At 51.4% G+C, this 16361-nt stretch overlaps 1 protein-coding gene across 17 annotated transcripts in view; it reads left to right on the plus strand.

Moving 5' to 3' along the window:
- RBM33 (RNA binding motif protein 33) overlaps positions 1-16361 on the plus strand; it is a 112453-nt gene that overhangs the window by 89288 nt on the left and 6804 nt on the right. For 8 of the 17 annotated variants that reach the window (XM_060415227.1, XM_060415228.1, XM_042249067.2 and 5 more), the window contains 2 exons: positions 9157-9439; positions 10838-11026. The exons of 1 other annotated variant lie outside the window; for it this stretch is intronic. In XM_060415227.1, coding sequence (XP_060271210.1) covers positions 9157-9439; positions 10838-11026 — 472 coding nt within the window. Of the gene's footprint in view, positions 1-9156; positions 9440-10837; positions 11027-16361 lie in introns of those variants that run through there. 8 more of the 17 variants (XM_042249069.2, XM_042249081.2, XM_060415226.1 and 5 more) reach the window with 5 other exon arrangements.

Genomic DNA, 16361 nt, shown 5'->3' on the forward strand with positions numbered 1-16361 from the left:
CAGGAGTTTAATTGGGCCTGCAGCACTGTCTCTCAGTTAAGGGGAAACGGAACCTGTGAGGCGTGTGTATCCGATCACCCGGCCTGCGTGAGCACCAGTGTGACCCAGGGTCTCAGTGTCACCAGTACTGAGATACTCACCTGTGTTACTCATGACTGCTCAGTATTACTACCTTTCCTTTAGTTAAGGGCAGGAAGAATGTGTTCTTCCACTGTTCTTTACTGGAGGGGGAAATGACGACCCGCTCCATTTTCTTGCCTGGGAAATCCCAAGGACAGAGAAGCCTGGCGGGCTACAGTCCACGGGATTGCAAAGAGTCGGACATGGCTCTTCTTTAAGAAAGTGAAAGCAAATTTGGAATTCTGCTGCTTTATTCTGATTGAGGTAATGAAACATTTAAGAGTTGGCCAGCAGATTGAGGAGCCCTTTGTTGTGCCGACCACTCAGGAGGAGGAGAGGCGCACCGAGCGCCTGAGCAGGAGAGCCCGCCGTCCGGGCGGGAGACTCGGAGTGCTCCACACAGGCGGCCCCAGCTTGTGTGGGGCTCTTGCTTCAGGGGCTTGCCCTGAGTTTGTAGATTTGTTCTTCCTCGAAAGTTATTGTCAGGTTTTCTTTAGAGGTGGTAGAAGAGGTAAAATGTGTACAATCCTGACCCTCTTTTGTGGAATAGAGGCATTTTTGGATAAAGTACAATCTCAATTTAAGAGGCACTGCAAAAATAGTACAAGATTTACCAGATTTACTAGAGAGAGCAGTGTCGGTCCACGCTTTGGGGACTCTGGTCTGAGGCGGAGTCGCTGGCAGAGGTAGAAGCAGCCCCGCTCGCTGTCTCCCGCCCGCTCCCCGCCCCATGGTCCCTGTGGTCCCAAGGTCCAGCCGCTGCTCCCCCTCTGCCGTCTCTCTCTCTGCCCGGCCCACACGCACGTGCCTGGGCTCCCGGTACAGCCTCTGCCCTCTCTCAGAGCTGTGTCCCAGTCAGTGCTCCTGACTTAGGCTGGGTTTCCTCCTTGGCTCATTTTTTGTCTCTGAATTTAATTTAGGACAGTTTCAAATGTGTTATTTAAGAAGCATCTGTTGATGGCACTGGTAAGCAAGGTTGCACTGTGTGTGCACGCGTGCTCAGGGGAGTCCCAGCTCTCTGTGACCCATGGACTGTAGCAGGCTCCTCTGTCCATGGGATTCTCAGGCAAGAATGCCAGAATAGGTTGCCATTTCCTCCTCCAGGGCATCTTCCCACCCAGGGATCAAACACAGTCTGCTTGACAGGTGGAGCCGCCAAGGAAGCCCTCTCTAGTGAGCAAAGGTAACGCCAGAAATAGCGCGAATCCCTGTTAGTTCTTCTGGCTGCCTTTTCATGCTGAAATTTATGGTCTGCTCCCGCACTCCTCCACTCCCGTTTACAAGGTGGGATCGTGTCGCGCATCGCATCTGGCTGCTGTGTGGCGAGTCGGCAGTGATGACGCGTTCTCAGGGAGCCCCAGGCCAAGGCAGGGCAAGTCTGACCTTGCGGGTGTTGCTGCATCACGCAGCCAGCTGCCCGACCAGGAGAAGGGCTCAGCTGACCAGCTCACTGGTTTCTGGCAGAAGCCGATTTGATGCCATGGTTTCACGCAGTACCTGGGAGCCGAGAACATTCTAGAGGACGAGGGAAAAGCAGGTCTGGTGGAAGTGAGTCAGAAACGAGGCAGTCAAGGGCAGGACTGCAGCGGGCTTGCGACAGGGAAGCCCTTCTGGCAGGCCCCGCGCTGACACAGGGAGGAGAGCCAGGAGACGCCCTGCCTGGGCAGCTGGGGCGGGGGCGCGGCCGCGGCCTGACTCCCGGCTTGCTGACCGCAGCTCCCCCTCCCTGCCGTCCGTCCCTCTCCGGTAGGCGGAGTGGTGTCTTCTGTCTCCTGACCACTTCCCTGTTAGAGGCGCTGGTGAGTACAGATGGTGGGAAGGCGGAAACTCGGGCCCGAGGAAGAATGGGTCATGTGTCGTGAACAGTCACTTGTTCGATAAAATGTGTATGCTAGACTTTTCTTGGAGGACAAGCCGCTGTATGGTAATACTTATTTTTAAGAATTTTGGAATACTTTAGTGGGAAGAACTGGTAACTTCTAGAGACATGACCTTTTAATCATTCTTAAACACGTGACCTCTTCATTTGGGCAAAGTGGACTATAGTTCATTAGAGGACAGAAGTCAGTCTTAATCAGAAAGTCTGCACATTGATTTATAGGTGTTTTTATGCATATGGTGTTTCCAAGTGAGATGAGTGGTTAAATCAGAAATAGTTCGTCTGTAATTAGGAATCAGGATTTGCTCACCCAGCTTCTTCAGCAGAAAAGGAATCTGCTTCCTCCAGTGACCTGGGTGCCTTCCCTGTCCTCATGAGGAGCAGCTGGCAAGAGTGGGAGCCAGGCCCTCTGCACAGGGAAGTCACCCTGCGCTCTGAAGGAGCTCCTTCTCCGCTGCCCGTCCTGGGAAACTGGAGACGCCTTGTTGGCCCAGCACCTTGCTTTGTTTCTCCAAAGGCCAGTCAATTTTGCTTTTAAGCGATCTCCCCAAACCTGCCTAGTCTCAGAAAGGAGAATGTTGAGAGCGGGAGCATTTGCGTCGCTGTGCTGTGGTAGAGCCCTGCGGAGAGATCGTGTGCCTGCCTCTGGGCCCTTTTCCTTTCTCCAGGAGAGCCCTTGGGCGGTGCCTCTAATCTCAATGGATTTTGTTTCAGTTCAAGGGATGTAGACTGTTAGTGGAATTAGGAAGCGTTTTAGGTTTAAGTTGCTAGTTACACGTTTTGCATGCTTGCCATGTGTAAGGATAATTTATTGCCGAGACTAGGTGAACACTGCACGTGTGGATTGTTCTCACCTTGCATCGTACTGTGGTAGTTTAATTGGGGACTGACCCCGGAGCCTGGAGAACAACGTCATTTCCATTCGCTCCTCCTTTAAACAGTAGTCTCAAAGACAAAATAGAGCCTTAAATGCACTGGTGTTGAGAAACTTTGCGTAGCATGCAGATCATTTATTGCCCAGATTCCGAGTGAGCGCTCTAAAGATCGCAGGCTAGACCCAGCATTGTTGCAGTTAATAGGAACCTGTTCTGTGAGGTCTGTGGGCTGCAGATCAGCAGCGCTGCGATGACAGTGAAGTAGGCCTTATCGGCAGGAGAATGCATAAGAGGCTGCCCTGGGACCCCAGCCACTGTCCTTCCGTGTGTCCCGACAATGTTATCTGTCCTCTCAGCGCGGAGTATCACATGTCTGTCATGAGCACAGAAATTAATTTAATGTCACCTGAAGACATGCAATTAATCTTTTAGAGGTTTTCATAATACCTTTACAGAAAGAGTTGCCAGTTTGGCGGATTTGGATTTTGGGGTTTAGAAGAAGATAAGGAAAATTAATTTTTCATCAGGGTTAATACAAGCTAGCAGGGCCACAAAGGCTGAGAAAAACGGTTGGGGAATTTGTCAAGTGTTGTCACTCTAGAATAATGCTGCTTAGCGTCTGATAGGTGTAATCAAGAGTTGAGATTTCTATAGAGAGGGATTAATCAATTTGCTCACCAGTGAATGCAAGTCAGTGATATCACTTCTTCATGGGATTTAAGAATGAAAATAAGATTTGATCTGTCAAACTGCAGGACGCCCTGACAGTATCAGTCGGCATTTTTATCTATACATTTAAGCCATTTGTTATAAGTAAATTTGTCCTGCTAATGTTGGTGGCTACAAGCCTCATTTTTGGGTAACGATGAAGCTGATAAAAAGTATTCCTTAAGCTTACTTAATTCAGGAAGTGCCTCTTATATTAAAAAAAAACTACTCTCAAAAGGCACTTTTTACAGTATTCATTAAAAGATAAATCATTTGTGGGAAAAAGCCAACAAAATATTTCCAGTTTGGTCTAAGACGGGCCAAACTTCTTTTCTCCTCATCTGTTCTGGAGGAAGTAAAAGAAGTTTAAGATCATGTCTAAACACACTAGTGTGTAAGGAATTTAAAAGGGAACCATGCTGCCCTAGAGAAATTCATTTGCAAGATGGATTTCCTTTCTTTCAGTGGATGGAATCTGCCATGCACAGATGACTAGTAATTTCCTTACATTAAGACAGCATTGTTTCTAAAAGTCCTCGTTTGAATTGACAGTATTTTTAAATTTACATAACTGAGTACTAAGAATTGTGGGGTGTCTTTTCGGTGCTGTTAACTATGATGTGTGGGTTGTAGAAGACTTGTAAGTAAATGGGTGGGTTCCGTTTGGGTTGGTTCTGAACAGTCACTTTTTCTTCTGTGTCTCTGTGTGAGAGTAGGTGTGAAAATATGTTTCTGGCCACAGCCTAGAAATTCGTAGGTTGACTGTTTGCTAGTGTTAACTGGAGTAACTCTGGGATTTAGAATTTCCCCTGAGAACTAGCTTTTCATAGTGCTGTTTTGAAAGAAAATAATTGTTCTCTCAATTGAAAGAAAAGCAGCACTGTCTTTCTTACAAAATAAAAAAACTTGATACTTATGTATAAGGCTTGAGTCCTAAGCAGTGATTTTCAGAAAAAAGTCAAAGCAGCGTATTACAGTAACCCTTCATTTACTTAAAATGATGTGACTGAGTGATGGTCAGCCCCTTTGTTTCCAGCCCTGCTAAAAAGCGTTATGTTGGATGTTAAGAGTAAGCTCCTGCCTACGAGGTCGTGTGAAGTCCATGCTTTGGATCCACCAGGACAGGAAGTCCTGGTAGCACTCAGTGTGTGACCAGTGAGAACAGTAATGTTTATTTTGAAGGAGATGGAGGGAAACAGACCCAAGTGTACTTCTTGTCAACTGGGAGACATTCAAAAAACAGCTCTGTCCATCCTCCCTGGGTAGGGCATGGTGAATGATACCAAGACTCTGGTGATTAAGAACCTAGAGTGCCTTGGACATTGCTGTTTTGAAGTTTCTTCCATCATATGTAGCTATGAAGTGAAGTGAAGTCGCTCAGTCGTGTCCGACTCTTTGCGACCCCATGGACTATAGCCTCCCAGGCTCCTCCGTACGTGGGATTTTCCAGGCAAGAGTGCTGGAATCCTCCTCCAGGGGATCTTCCCAACCCAGGGATCGAACCCTGGTCTCCCTCATTGCAGGCAGACACTTTACGCTCTGAGCCACCAGGGAAGTGACTCCATAGGCAGCTATAGGGGGTATAAAACACTGTCCTGTTGTGAACTAGTAACTCTAGAGCTTGCTCAGGCCTTCCCCCTACTCGTGTGAGCAGATGACAGCCGTTTTTCCTAAAAGTTGGGCTTTTGTCATAATCCCTGCCTGAAACACCCCTGTGTCTTGCTCCTCTGCTCGTATCTGCCTGCTCTGTGCCGATTGTCTTCGATCTCTCTGGTCCTGAGGCTGCTTGGTGACCGGTGTCCCTGTGGGGCTCCCCTTCTCGTGAGCGCTGCAGGACCGGGAGTGCGGATTAGCCCTGAAGACAAAGAGTGCAGTCCCATGGCCCAGGCAGCCTGAGGGCTGGAGGCGCCGCCGTGGCTCCCCACGAGGGCGGGTCGGGGCGCTCACTGCGCCGGGGAGAGGCAGGCACGGTGGGGGGGCCCGCGGGGAGGAAGCAGCGCCCGGCTCCTGTGTCGTCGCAGGCAGCCTCAGAGAGCCCTAGACAGAGAGGCGCTTGTGACACTTGCTGCCTGTGCTTCTGAGCTGTAGATGGAGAACAAGCCTGCTTTAAACTCTTTCTTGAAAGGACAGTAAAAGTTTAGAACTTGGGCTTTCAGGGTTTTTATGTGACTGAATATTGTCAGGCGTGAATTATCAGTCTCTGACTCAAAATGGCAGTAAAGAGAATTTTTATTACTTGCCAGCGTTTGTTGACTCAATGTTTATGTTCTCAATTCCTAGTTTAAAAATCATCAGATCTCTACAGTATTGTATATTTATCCCCCAGATACATATACAGTGTATACGTCAAAACAGGCACACCCTGCTTTTGGTACAAGCTCTTCGTTTTAAATAAAAGTTACTGTCTAGATCGTCTGCGTTTTCAGTTTGGGGTTGCTAAAGAAGAATTTTATGACAGCGCTCCTCATTGTCCGTCGTCTGTAGGGACATCATTCCTCTTAGGGCACTTGTATTAGCTCACTGCTGATTTCTGCAGCCTGGCAGAGTGTTTTGGGATGCCCACATCCCTGCACTGACTGACAGTGGCTCTACCCTAGTATCCTGATAGTGCAGGCTTTCTTCACAGCACTTTCAGAATGACTTAGTTTTTAGATGCCTGGTCTACTGTTTATTGTTTTATTCAGTAAATAGCTCAGTGCCATCTGCATGCACTAGAAATTTTGGCTTGGTGAACAAAAACAGACTCACCAAAGTGCAAATCACTGGTTGCTCTAGACACTTAAAAATGGCATATGCTTTAGTTGTCCACAGACTTCGTTCAGCCTTCTCTCGGGAGTTTCCAGGGAGCCCATGAATGGAGGACTTTCCCATAGAGGCAGCCACACAGAGCCAGCTCATAGACCCACATTTGTGAGAAAGGTAGACGTTAGAGGAGAATCGGTCAGTAGACTGGGGAGCTGAGCTGTGGGGAGGTTTAGTGGCCCAGTGCCTCCTGCGTGTGTGACGCAGCCTCTGGTGGGACCTGGGGCTAGTGTGATGTGTCCACCCTCTGTAAAAAAAAAAAAAAAAGATGTTTTAAAGAACAGCAAAACTTAACCCTTGCAGAGTGAATTTATGAACCATATACTAACATAATTTCAATGGGATTTTAGGGAGATTAATAAGTAATGGATTACTGGCTCTTAACGATCAGGAGTATTTGTGTATATCCTAAAAATTTTCAGCTTTTTAGTATAGAAAGATTTCAAGCATATAAAGAACTGGAGAGAGTTCACACAGCTTTTTCTGACTTCTCAGTAACTTTATGTGGATTGTGGTCCCACTGAACGGCCTGGCCTGCCTTTCTGTGGGGCTTCCGTCTTCCTTTGGGCGTGCTTCTCCATCAGGCTGGAGTGGATCCACTCACCATAGGATCACATTTTAGGCAGTTCCCGCTGACACAATGTAGGGGTGCCCTCCGCTTCAGCTGTCCTCAGCCCAGGCTGGACGTCACTGGAAGAGCCTTAAGATACGCTTGCGTCTGGGCTCCAGCTCAGGACGGTCTGACTGCGTGGCTCTGGACTAAAGCCCAGGAATAGTAACATCTGAAAGGTGCCCAGGTGACTGACATGCAGGTTGAGGCCCTTGGCTAGTCTCAGGCCAAGTGTGACGTGAGCTCTCGGCTTTGACAGATGTCCTTTATCGGGTTGATGAAAGACCCTTCTGTTCCTAGTTCATGGAGAATTTTCATGATCGATGCCCTTCCTGTATCAGTGCAGATGGTCATATGGTCTTTTCCTCCACTGATGTGGTCTGTAAATTGATTTTTGAGTGTTAAACCAACCTTGCATTCCTGGGATAAATCTTACTTGAGTATGGTGTATGATCCACTGAATTTAGCTTGCTGACATTTTAGTGAGGATTTTTTTCATACATATATACACATATTTATTTATTTATGAGGGATATTCTTCTGTGGCTTTTGTTTCTTTTTTGTCTATTTTTGTATCTCAGAAAAACAGGGTTCAAAAAATGAGTTGGAAAGTTGTTCCTCCCCTTCTGCCTTCTGAATGAGACTCTGTAGAATGGATAGTCTGTCTGTCTTAAATATTTGATAGAATTCACCAGAGAATCAATTTGGGCCCCGGTTTTTCTTTGTGAAAGGTTTTTAATGATCGATTCAGTGTCTTCTTAGATTTCCAGATTTTTCTCTTTCTTCTTGAATCAGTTTTGGTATCTTGCATCTTGCCTGGAGAATCCCATGGACAGAGGAGCCTGGCGGACTGCAGTTCACGGGGTCTCAAATAGTTGGGCGCGGCTGAGTGATGGAGTGTGCAGTACATCCCTTATGGAATTTGTCCATTTCATCTGAGTTCCCTGATTCTGTTGGCATAAAGTTGTTCAAAATATTCTTTTATATTTCGGCAAGTGCCACTTTTGATAATCTCTCTTTCATTTCTGATTTTGGTAATTTGTGTCTGTCTGCCCCTTTCCTCAGTTAGTTAAAGGGTCGTCAGCTTTAAGGCCCCAGGAGAGTCGCGGTGCTGGGCTCTCCCTGCCGTCTCTCTGTGTGCCGTGTCCGTGCTTCTCTCTGATCTTACGTCCTTCTCTCCAGCTTTGGACTTGGTTTCTTGTTTTTCCCTAGTTTCTTGTGATAACGGGTCAGGTTCTTGAGTTTAGATCTGTTTTCCTTCCTGATGCCACTGCTTTAGGTGCAGCCCCTCGATTCTGATGTGTTGTATTCTTATTTTCACTCAGAATGCCTTCTGCTCGGTGTCTGTGCTCCTTTCCACCTCCGAGCCCGGTCTCCTGGCCGGCTGCCGTGGCGCCCCGCCCTCGGGCTGGGCAGAGCTCAGGAGGCAGCACTGCCCAGTGCCTGGCCTCGGCCCTGCTCTGCTCAGCTCTTCTCCCTGCTGTCCCCTGTGGTTCCCTGTCTGCCCTGGGGGCTTGTTTAGGCCTCCAGTAACTGATTTCTAGAGGCTCCTCTCACCATTCTGTGGATTCCCAGCTGGTCTGTTTTCGTCCCAAATAGGACTGAGGCTGGAGTCCAGCATGCACGTGGAGACTTGTGACTCAGAGGGGAGGGGTGACTGGGTGCTGTCGGCCTGTGGTTGCTGCGGGGAGCACCACTGTTGAGGGTTGTATCTGCAGGAAGGACATGCTGAGATGTGCCTGGGGGTGGTCAGGAAGATGACCCACTTTCATGAGATTTGAATCGGAGTTAAAAGTTTAAAGCAACTGCTGATGCATACTGTCAGATTTTCATAAGGGTGCTTCTGACAATGGAAAAGGCATGCCAGATGTGAACTATTTTTAAAGTTAAGCAATATTTCATTGAACTAAAGAGAACCCACTTTAATAATTACAGACCTCTTGAGTGGATGCAGTAATTAAAGCTCTTAGATTTAAATTTGATAAAGGCTCTTTAACCCTAACGCCTGTCAGGTGAGCGTGTCCTTTCCTCAGTGGCCCTCATGAGATGGCAGGTGGGTGGTGCTGCCCCTTGGTTGAGCACTAATCGAGGTGGACCCCGGTGCTGGGCAGGGAGGTTTGCCTGTGCAGACACTGACCAGCACGCTGCCTTGTCTGTTTCAGCAGGGAGGAGAGAGCGACGGCTTTTTTCACCCGGAGGGCCAGCCTCAGCGGCTCCCTCAGCCCCCAGAGGCGAGGCAGCAGCCCACCCGCAAGGTGACGCTGACCAAGGGGGCGCTCCAGCAGCCGCAGCACCCTGCGGCGGGGGCCCACATGCATGCGCCCGGCCCGCCAGGCATCAAGAGCATCCAGGGGATCCACCCGGCCAAGAAGGTGCGGCCCAGCCCCATCCCCGGGAGCGCTCTGGGTAGAGGAGCTGGAACGCCCCCATCCCTGGGTTTGAAAGGTGATGTGCTCACAGGCGCGCTTCCCTCCCTTGGCTTCACGGTACGATTCTGGGAGCTCACCTGGAGCCCAGGGTGTGGGTGTCTCCTGCAGCTCGGCGTGCACGGTGGGTGCGGCTCTGCATGGCCCCTGCCCTCCCAGCTGCTCCTCCAGAGGCCCCTCCGATGTTTCTTCTCAATACCTCGTTCACAGATGGGAAGCCTTTGGGGTGAAGTCCCCTGCCTGAGAAGGTGCCCCTGGCCCCGGCCCTTTCTGCACCGAGGGATGCCTTGTCCGAGCTCCGTGTGTGAGATGAGGGCCGCAGCCATCTTCCCAGGAGAGGAGTGTGCGCCACTTCCTGTCATGTCCCGTGGGGCACCCCTCCCCGCAGCTTCTAGTGAGGGGCGTCTTCATAGCCCCCCCAAGCCCCGCTCTCTGCCCCACAGCCGCACACGCGCGAGGACTCAGACTGCTCTTGAGTCCTCCTGGAAGCAGCTGGACCCTGCCAGTCCCTCCTCTGCTGGTCTTGCTGCTGATACTGAGGAGGAGTGTTAGTGTGAAGACCAACCTAGGTCTTTGAAATGTTTAAATCACTTCGTGTGTGTTGTCTCATAAACACCTTCTGATGCAGAAACAGACAGTCCGTTTGTGCTGTGAGAGGCACCGGCGCAGTCACGTTCGTCATACCTTCGGGTCAGAGCTTTAAAAAATGTTCCAGTCTGAGTTTCCTCAAGTCGGGTGTTGTCCCTGGATGTATGACGGGAAAGACCTTAGGGAGGCCTCCCCCGCCCTCCCTCACCGTAGCTGTATGCACAGATAGTGCACTTGAGGGCCTTCAGTCACTGTAGTTGGGGTTTCGGTTTTGCTTTGAAAGCCCTGCTGAGGAGTGTTGTGTGCGGAGGGTAGGGGGCCCCTGCTGCAGAATCTGCCTTTCAGGAGGGATACTGCCGTGGCCTGCAGTGATGGGGAGCTGGCTGGGGGCAGTGCTGCGCAAGTTCACTGACACCCCCCCCCCCCCCGCCCCCACTGGCCTGAACCACAGTGGGGAAGTTCGGGCTCTGGGGCCTGTAAGGACTGACTGGACCCACATCTTTGTGTCAGTCGATCGCCTTTCTGGAGCCTGTGGTCCTGCTGCTTCGTGCACAGCATGACCGTGTGAGCAGGTCGACTGGTACACAAAGTGCCCACCCAGCACCGTGCGTGACACGCAGGCTGACCGAGACTGCACCGCCTCCTCTCCTCCTCTTCATGAGAGTGTGCTGGGTGTTGCGGTCCTGCTTAGACACTCAGGAACAGCTGCAGAGGGTCCTGCAGCTCGTGGTACATTTTGGTGAACTCTGAGTGACGCGCTCGCTCTGTGTCTCGGCAGCTGTGAGCAGACGCGCAGCCTGACCCTGAACGGTTCTTCTGTCTTTACCAGGTGCTCGTGCATGGCAGAGGCCGGGGCCTGGTGGGAGCCATGGGCCGGGGCCGCCTGATGCCCAACAAACAGAACCTGCGGGTGGTGGAGTGCAAGCCTCAGCCCTGCGTCGTGTCTGTGGAGGGCCTCTCCTCGTCCACCACCGACGCCCAGCTGAAGAGCCTGTTGACGTCGGTGGGGCCCATCCAGGTGGGCCACCCTGCGCTTTCGGTCTGCGCCTCCATCTTGCCCTCCCAAGACTCAGTTCCTTAAAGCCCCTGAGAAGAAAGCTGAATGTTTTACCATTGTGCACACTTGGTGTCAGAACTTTTTGCCTGAGGGTTAGAGTGTTTGTAGTTTTTCAGGTGCTCAGAAATTTCATGAACTATTTATTCCAGCTGAACAAATTATCCTTTGAAATCCTGAAATTATCCTTGAATTATTGAGGAGCGGCTTGTCCGTCATTAGACACGTTAAGCTTGTGTCCACAGAGAGCTCTTCTTGGACAGTCTGTCATAGAACTGGTTAATCTGCAGGAACACAGCTGGCGTCAGAGAGCTTATGATGCTTTTAAAAATACAGGTCTTCTGAGTGGAGATTCTCCAACAAATGCTAGTTGAAAACCTGGGATCAGATCACAGTTGAGTAGTGAGCCTGGGACTCTGGGTAGGGATGGGGCGGGGTGGATGGCGAGTCCAGGCTGTGCCCGGGGCCCCTGCTCCTGGCTGGCTCCCGGCCCGTGTCAGGGTGGGAGGTGGTGGCACTCTTGCTCTCCACGTGTGGCCTCTGGTCGGTCTGGGCCGCGCTCCTGCCCCGCGGTCCCAATGAGTCTGTCGTGCGTCCTTGAGCGTGAACCTGTGCTCGGGGTCAGCGCGTGATGGCAGAGCTGCTGCTCACAGCGCTGCGCGACTGGCTTGCAGGAGTTGCAGTTTGAGTGCTGCATTCCGGGGGCCGCTTTTCCATCTGCCTTTCTCCTTCTCCTGTTCTGGAAAGATGGATTAGAGATCACTGTGTTAAAGTTTAATGGAGGACACTTTATTGAAGCGGAGCAAAACTGATCCTGGGTATTTAAAGGCTTCTTTTTATTAGAGAAGAAGACAGGAAGATAAGAGGGGTTACATCAGGTACCCTCAGAATGTTGCCGGAAGGAGTCCTGGAGGGTGAGGAATTCAGCAGCTGCCCAGTAGGGCCTGTGGGCCATCCCAAGGGTCCCAAGGAGCCAGCACCCCTCTCTCCTTGCCAGTCTTAGTCCTGAGGGATGGTGTTGAGGGCCATTCACAGGTCTGTAAGCACTGTGATGACAGAGTGCTAATGTAACAAACTTTGCCAGCATTAGATAGCTGAAGACCAATATTGTTAAGTTTAAATTGTGAGAATATGCTTATAACAAGACTTCGATGTGGTTTAACTTTAAATACACTTTAAGGGGGGTGGTGAGGAGATCTGGGCCTCCTGGCTGCAGGAGAGGCAGCCGTCAGGCCTCTGGTGGGTTGGGCTGTGGCGCCACCTGGTGCCTGCGTGCCCTGAGAGCAGGCGGTGTCAGCACCCAGAAGGCCCTGCCTGGTGCCCACTAGCAGGGGTGTGGGAAGAACCAGAAAGAAGGGCCTGTCCACACGTCCACCATGCCAGGGGTTCTGCTCTTAGGGAAGGGACGGGCAGGCTGGAGCGGAGTGAGACTGCGGTGGCTGACTTAATACGGTGGTGGTTGGGGGCTCCGTGGACAGGTGAGCCTCGTCAGCTGCTGGGCCCTCCAGGACGCAGCGGGGCCGCGGGCGTTGGGCTTCGAGAAGGCTTCCGTCTCGGTCCTGAGTTTGCCACTTCTTGGGGTGCAGCTTCCCAGCCGAGGACGTCCCCCAGGCCCCGCACAGTAATGCGCATGTTGTCTCTGCCTCTGTCCCCGCCCCTGGAGTTACCACGGAGGTGGGGTGAAAGAAACGCGGGGCCTCTGGGCGCCGTGGAGGGAAAGCGTGTGTCCTCGGAAGGATGCCTGTCGTCCTTGCGCGAGGTCTCTGGGGTCGCCTCAGGCTGCCGGCGCTGCTGTTCGGGGGCGCAGGCACAGGGGAAACCCTTGTTCTGGGGCTATCTTGGGTTACCTGCTGAGGAGGAGCCCCTTGGAGCCATCGTGTGAGGCGGGGTTGTGTTGGAGCGTCTCACCTCCTGTGAGGAGCCCTCCTGCCTGCCTTGTCTGGTTTTGACGGACCAGGAGCGTCTGGGGAGACCTGGAGGAAGTCGGGATCTCAGTGGAAGCAGTTTAGTTATTCTGGAGTTGAGGACCTTTGGGGAAGAAAACACTAGATATAGTTACATGTTGCTGGTAAGCCGCTCAGTCGCGTCCGACTCTTTGTGACCCATGGACTGCAGCACGCCAGGCCTCCCTGTCCCTCACCAACTCCCGGAGCTTGCTCAGACTCACGTCCATTGAGTGAGCCATCTCATCCTCTGTCGTCCCCTTCTCCTCCTGCCTTCAATCTTTCCCAGCATCAGGGTCTTATCTAGTGAGTCAGTTCTTCACATCAGGTGGCCAGAATATTGGTGCTTCAGCCTCAGCATCAGTCCTTGCAGTGACTATTCAAGAGAAATGTGGACGTTCCCAAAACTGATATTTTGAGCTTTCGAGAAAACAGGCGTGGCCACACGATCTGAAACTGTGACGGGAAAATTGTTGACCAGAGGCTCCCACACACAGTTCTGAAAACGCTGTTGTAAGTAATTGTCCCAAAAAAAGAGGATTTCAGGCAGAGTGCATGGTAACCCGAGGGCTGTGATCTGTAGGGTAAGTTTGTACAAAATGAGAGCAGAAGAGGGGCCTCAGAGTATCTCTCAACTGTGTCAGAGCAGAAGGAACAGCGCTTATGTTGTGGGTGAGAGGAAGCCCAGATGCTGGAATTGAGGAAAAGACAGACTTGGCGTCAAAAAAGACGATATCTAGTGTAAACGTGAAGAGGAAGCAGCGTGTGACGGAGTGGTCTGAGATGCCAGAGTCGCTGTTTCAAACACCCCATCGCCAACGAGAGGGCCGGGTGACCCGCGTCCGGAATGAAGAGGGCGGTGCCCCTGCACTCCAGCCCAGCTGTGGGCCCAGAGGAGGAGAGCTGGAGTCGTGGCAGGCCCGCCGCCCGGCGCGCCCCAGGGCTGCCCCTGCGGCCTGGCTGCCCAGGGACCACTGTCACTATGAACCTGACGGCTTACCCCTGGGGCTCTGTGTGAGCAGGTTCGTGTGTGTCTAGAACACCAAACATGAGTGTCAGTTTTGCTTCAGTCAGTTCCTGAAGGCGCTGGGAACTGTTGGCCAGAGTAGGGAGAGTAGTGTGAGTGATTTTCAGGGCTGCAGGTTCACTTAAGAGTTCCCCCAGCATTGCCATTTATTCATGCGCACAGGCACGAACACAGGCTCTCCCTAGAAAGAGGAGGAACTTTCCCGAAACAGGGAAAAGAGACCTGGAGTGGTGTGGACGACTTTCTGGACTCTGTCCACTGTCCCTGCGGTGCTGGTGGCAGCTCAGTCCCGGGGTCCTGAGTGGGGTCACTGAGCATACACACAGGAGGCCGCCTCGGGAGAGGCGTCGCAGCCTGCGTTCTGCTGCTTGCAGTAGCACGGGTGCTCTCGGGAGTTGTCTGCAGGTGTCTTGTCTCTGAAAAATGACAAGTATATCTGGGTGAGGCGGACAGTGAGCCTGTCCCCGTGGGCCCAGCAGGTGAAGGGTCACAGAGTGTGGGGTGGAGACAGAGTCCGCCTCTCCATTTGTTCCGGGTGAACTAAAGCGCTTGCTTATTTGGAGATGGGCTGCTGATTTGCAGGATGTATTTTCGGAGTGGAAATTGGTGATTATAGTACATGCCCTTTAGTTTATAGTCTACGGTATCTTTTTCCATCTTCCCAGTAGAGTGATTGCTAATATTTGTCACTTTGGTAGGTCAGAAATGGTTAAATATTGACTGTTTTGGCAGTGTATTAATCTTTTATCTGAAAATAGCCTCTGTATTTTGAAAAAAAAAAGGTGCAGAAATGTCAATAAGGGGGAGGGAAAACATTTTAAGACGATGTTCTTACTGCTTCTGTTGACTGTTGAGAAGCAGCTCACTCCTGTGATTTAAGAATTTCATTGAAAGTTTACGCTCTTTTGATTGATCCTTTCTCAATCAAATTGAGCTTTAAACCAGGAAGATACAGATACCTCAGATGCCATTTTATATGATAAGTGGTAAACAGGAAGCATCATATTTCATTCCACATTGTGAAGTCACCTAGAGGAAATACAGTCTCAATAGGCTTTTTCTCAGAAGAAGAGCATGGTATTTTCAAGATCCAGATTCCATCTGTGAATCGTAGAGTGCCGATAATTATTTGTGCCGTCATAACAAATTAGTTTTCCTTGTCTGTTCCTAATTGAGTGATTTTTATAGTTTCCGACAGAATAAGTCTAGGTGAGCTGTGGTTCTTGTGTTGAGAACTGCCTTGGTGCTGGCAGCAGTTGGCATGAAGCTGTGTCTGCGTGCCTGGTGCCCTCGAGCGCTGCAGCCACGTGGCGGAGGTCGGGGCCGGGGTCAGGAGGCGGGCCTGGCGGGGTGCCTGCTGCGCTGAAAGCTGTGTGCTGCTGGCATGTCCCAGAGAAACTAGTATTGAGCTTTACTTGTCCAGCTTTACTTGGAGAAGGGAATGGCAATCCACTCCAGTACTCTTGCCTGGAAAATCCCATGGACAGAGGAGCCTGGCGGGCTACAGTCCATGGGGTCGCAGAGAGTCAGATGCGACTGAGCGACTTTACTTTGTCCAGTGAACTTAGTGATCAGTGAAATTATCAAGAAAATTCTTGTGCTTCTGGGTTTTGTATCTGACAGAAGAGGTGAATCTGCTATTTGCTGAGCTGGTGTCAAGAGTGCAGGCAGACAAGCCTGCTGGCGGCCGCCCTGCGCCAGGCGCCCTGGGCCTGCTGCTGGTCAGGGGCGCCTGGCGACATGCCGGTTGACCCAACTGCCCCTCCGTGTGGCCGGTGTGAACCTCGGCGCCATGCCAGCTGGGCACTGGAGACTGTTCGTTTCTGTGTAAGCGCCGGAGAGCGGCTTTTGGGAAAGCATTTCCTTAGTGCTCTGCTCGCTGCTCTTACTTGTGGGGTGCTGTGTTTATGGGAGTGGGGGGCGCCTGTTCTGATTCACAGCATCGCTTTCTCAACGTGTTTCAGAGAATTGATGTTTTGGCTAGATAGTTCTGTTGGAGGTCTTTGAACAAGTGCTTTAGAACGAAACCGCCGCATGTGTAAACCCTTGTCAAGGGTGGTGTGTTACTGCTGGCTGTGTTTCTGCCTGCTGCACTTCACTGGACAGAAGCCCAGACACAGCAGACGGCTCTTAGCCGCCGAGTCCTTGCTGCTTCCTTGGGTTGGGTCCTCCAGGGAGCAAGGTCTTCGCCGCCCCCCACCCCACCGGGCACTTGGCTCACTGCCCCAGACACCTGGCCAGTCACCAAAATGCTTGAGAAGGATCAGACTTTGGAGAGTGGGCTGGCTAAGAGATCCGAGTCCTCCTTCGGCGCGTCCCTCCCAAATCC

This window comes from Ovis aries, chromosome 4, assembly GCF_016772045.2.
Source record: "Ovis aries strain OAR_USU_Benz2616 breed Rambouillet chromosome 4, ARS-UI_Ramb_v3.0, whole genome shotgun sequence".
Classification (NCBI taxonomy): Eukaryota; Metazoa; Chordata; class Mammalia; order Artiodactyla; family Bovidae; genus Ovis; species Ovis aries.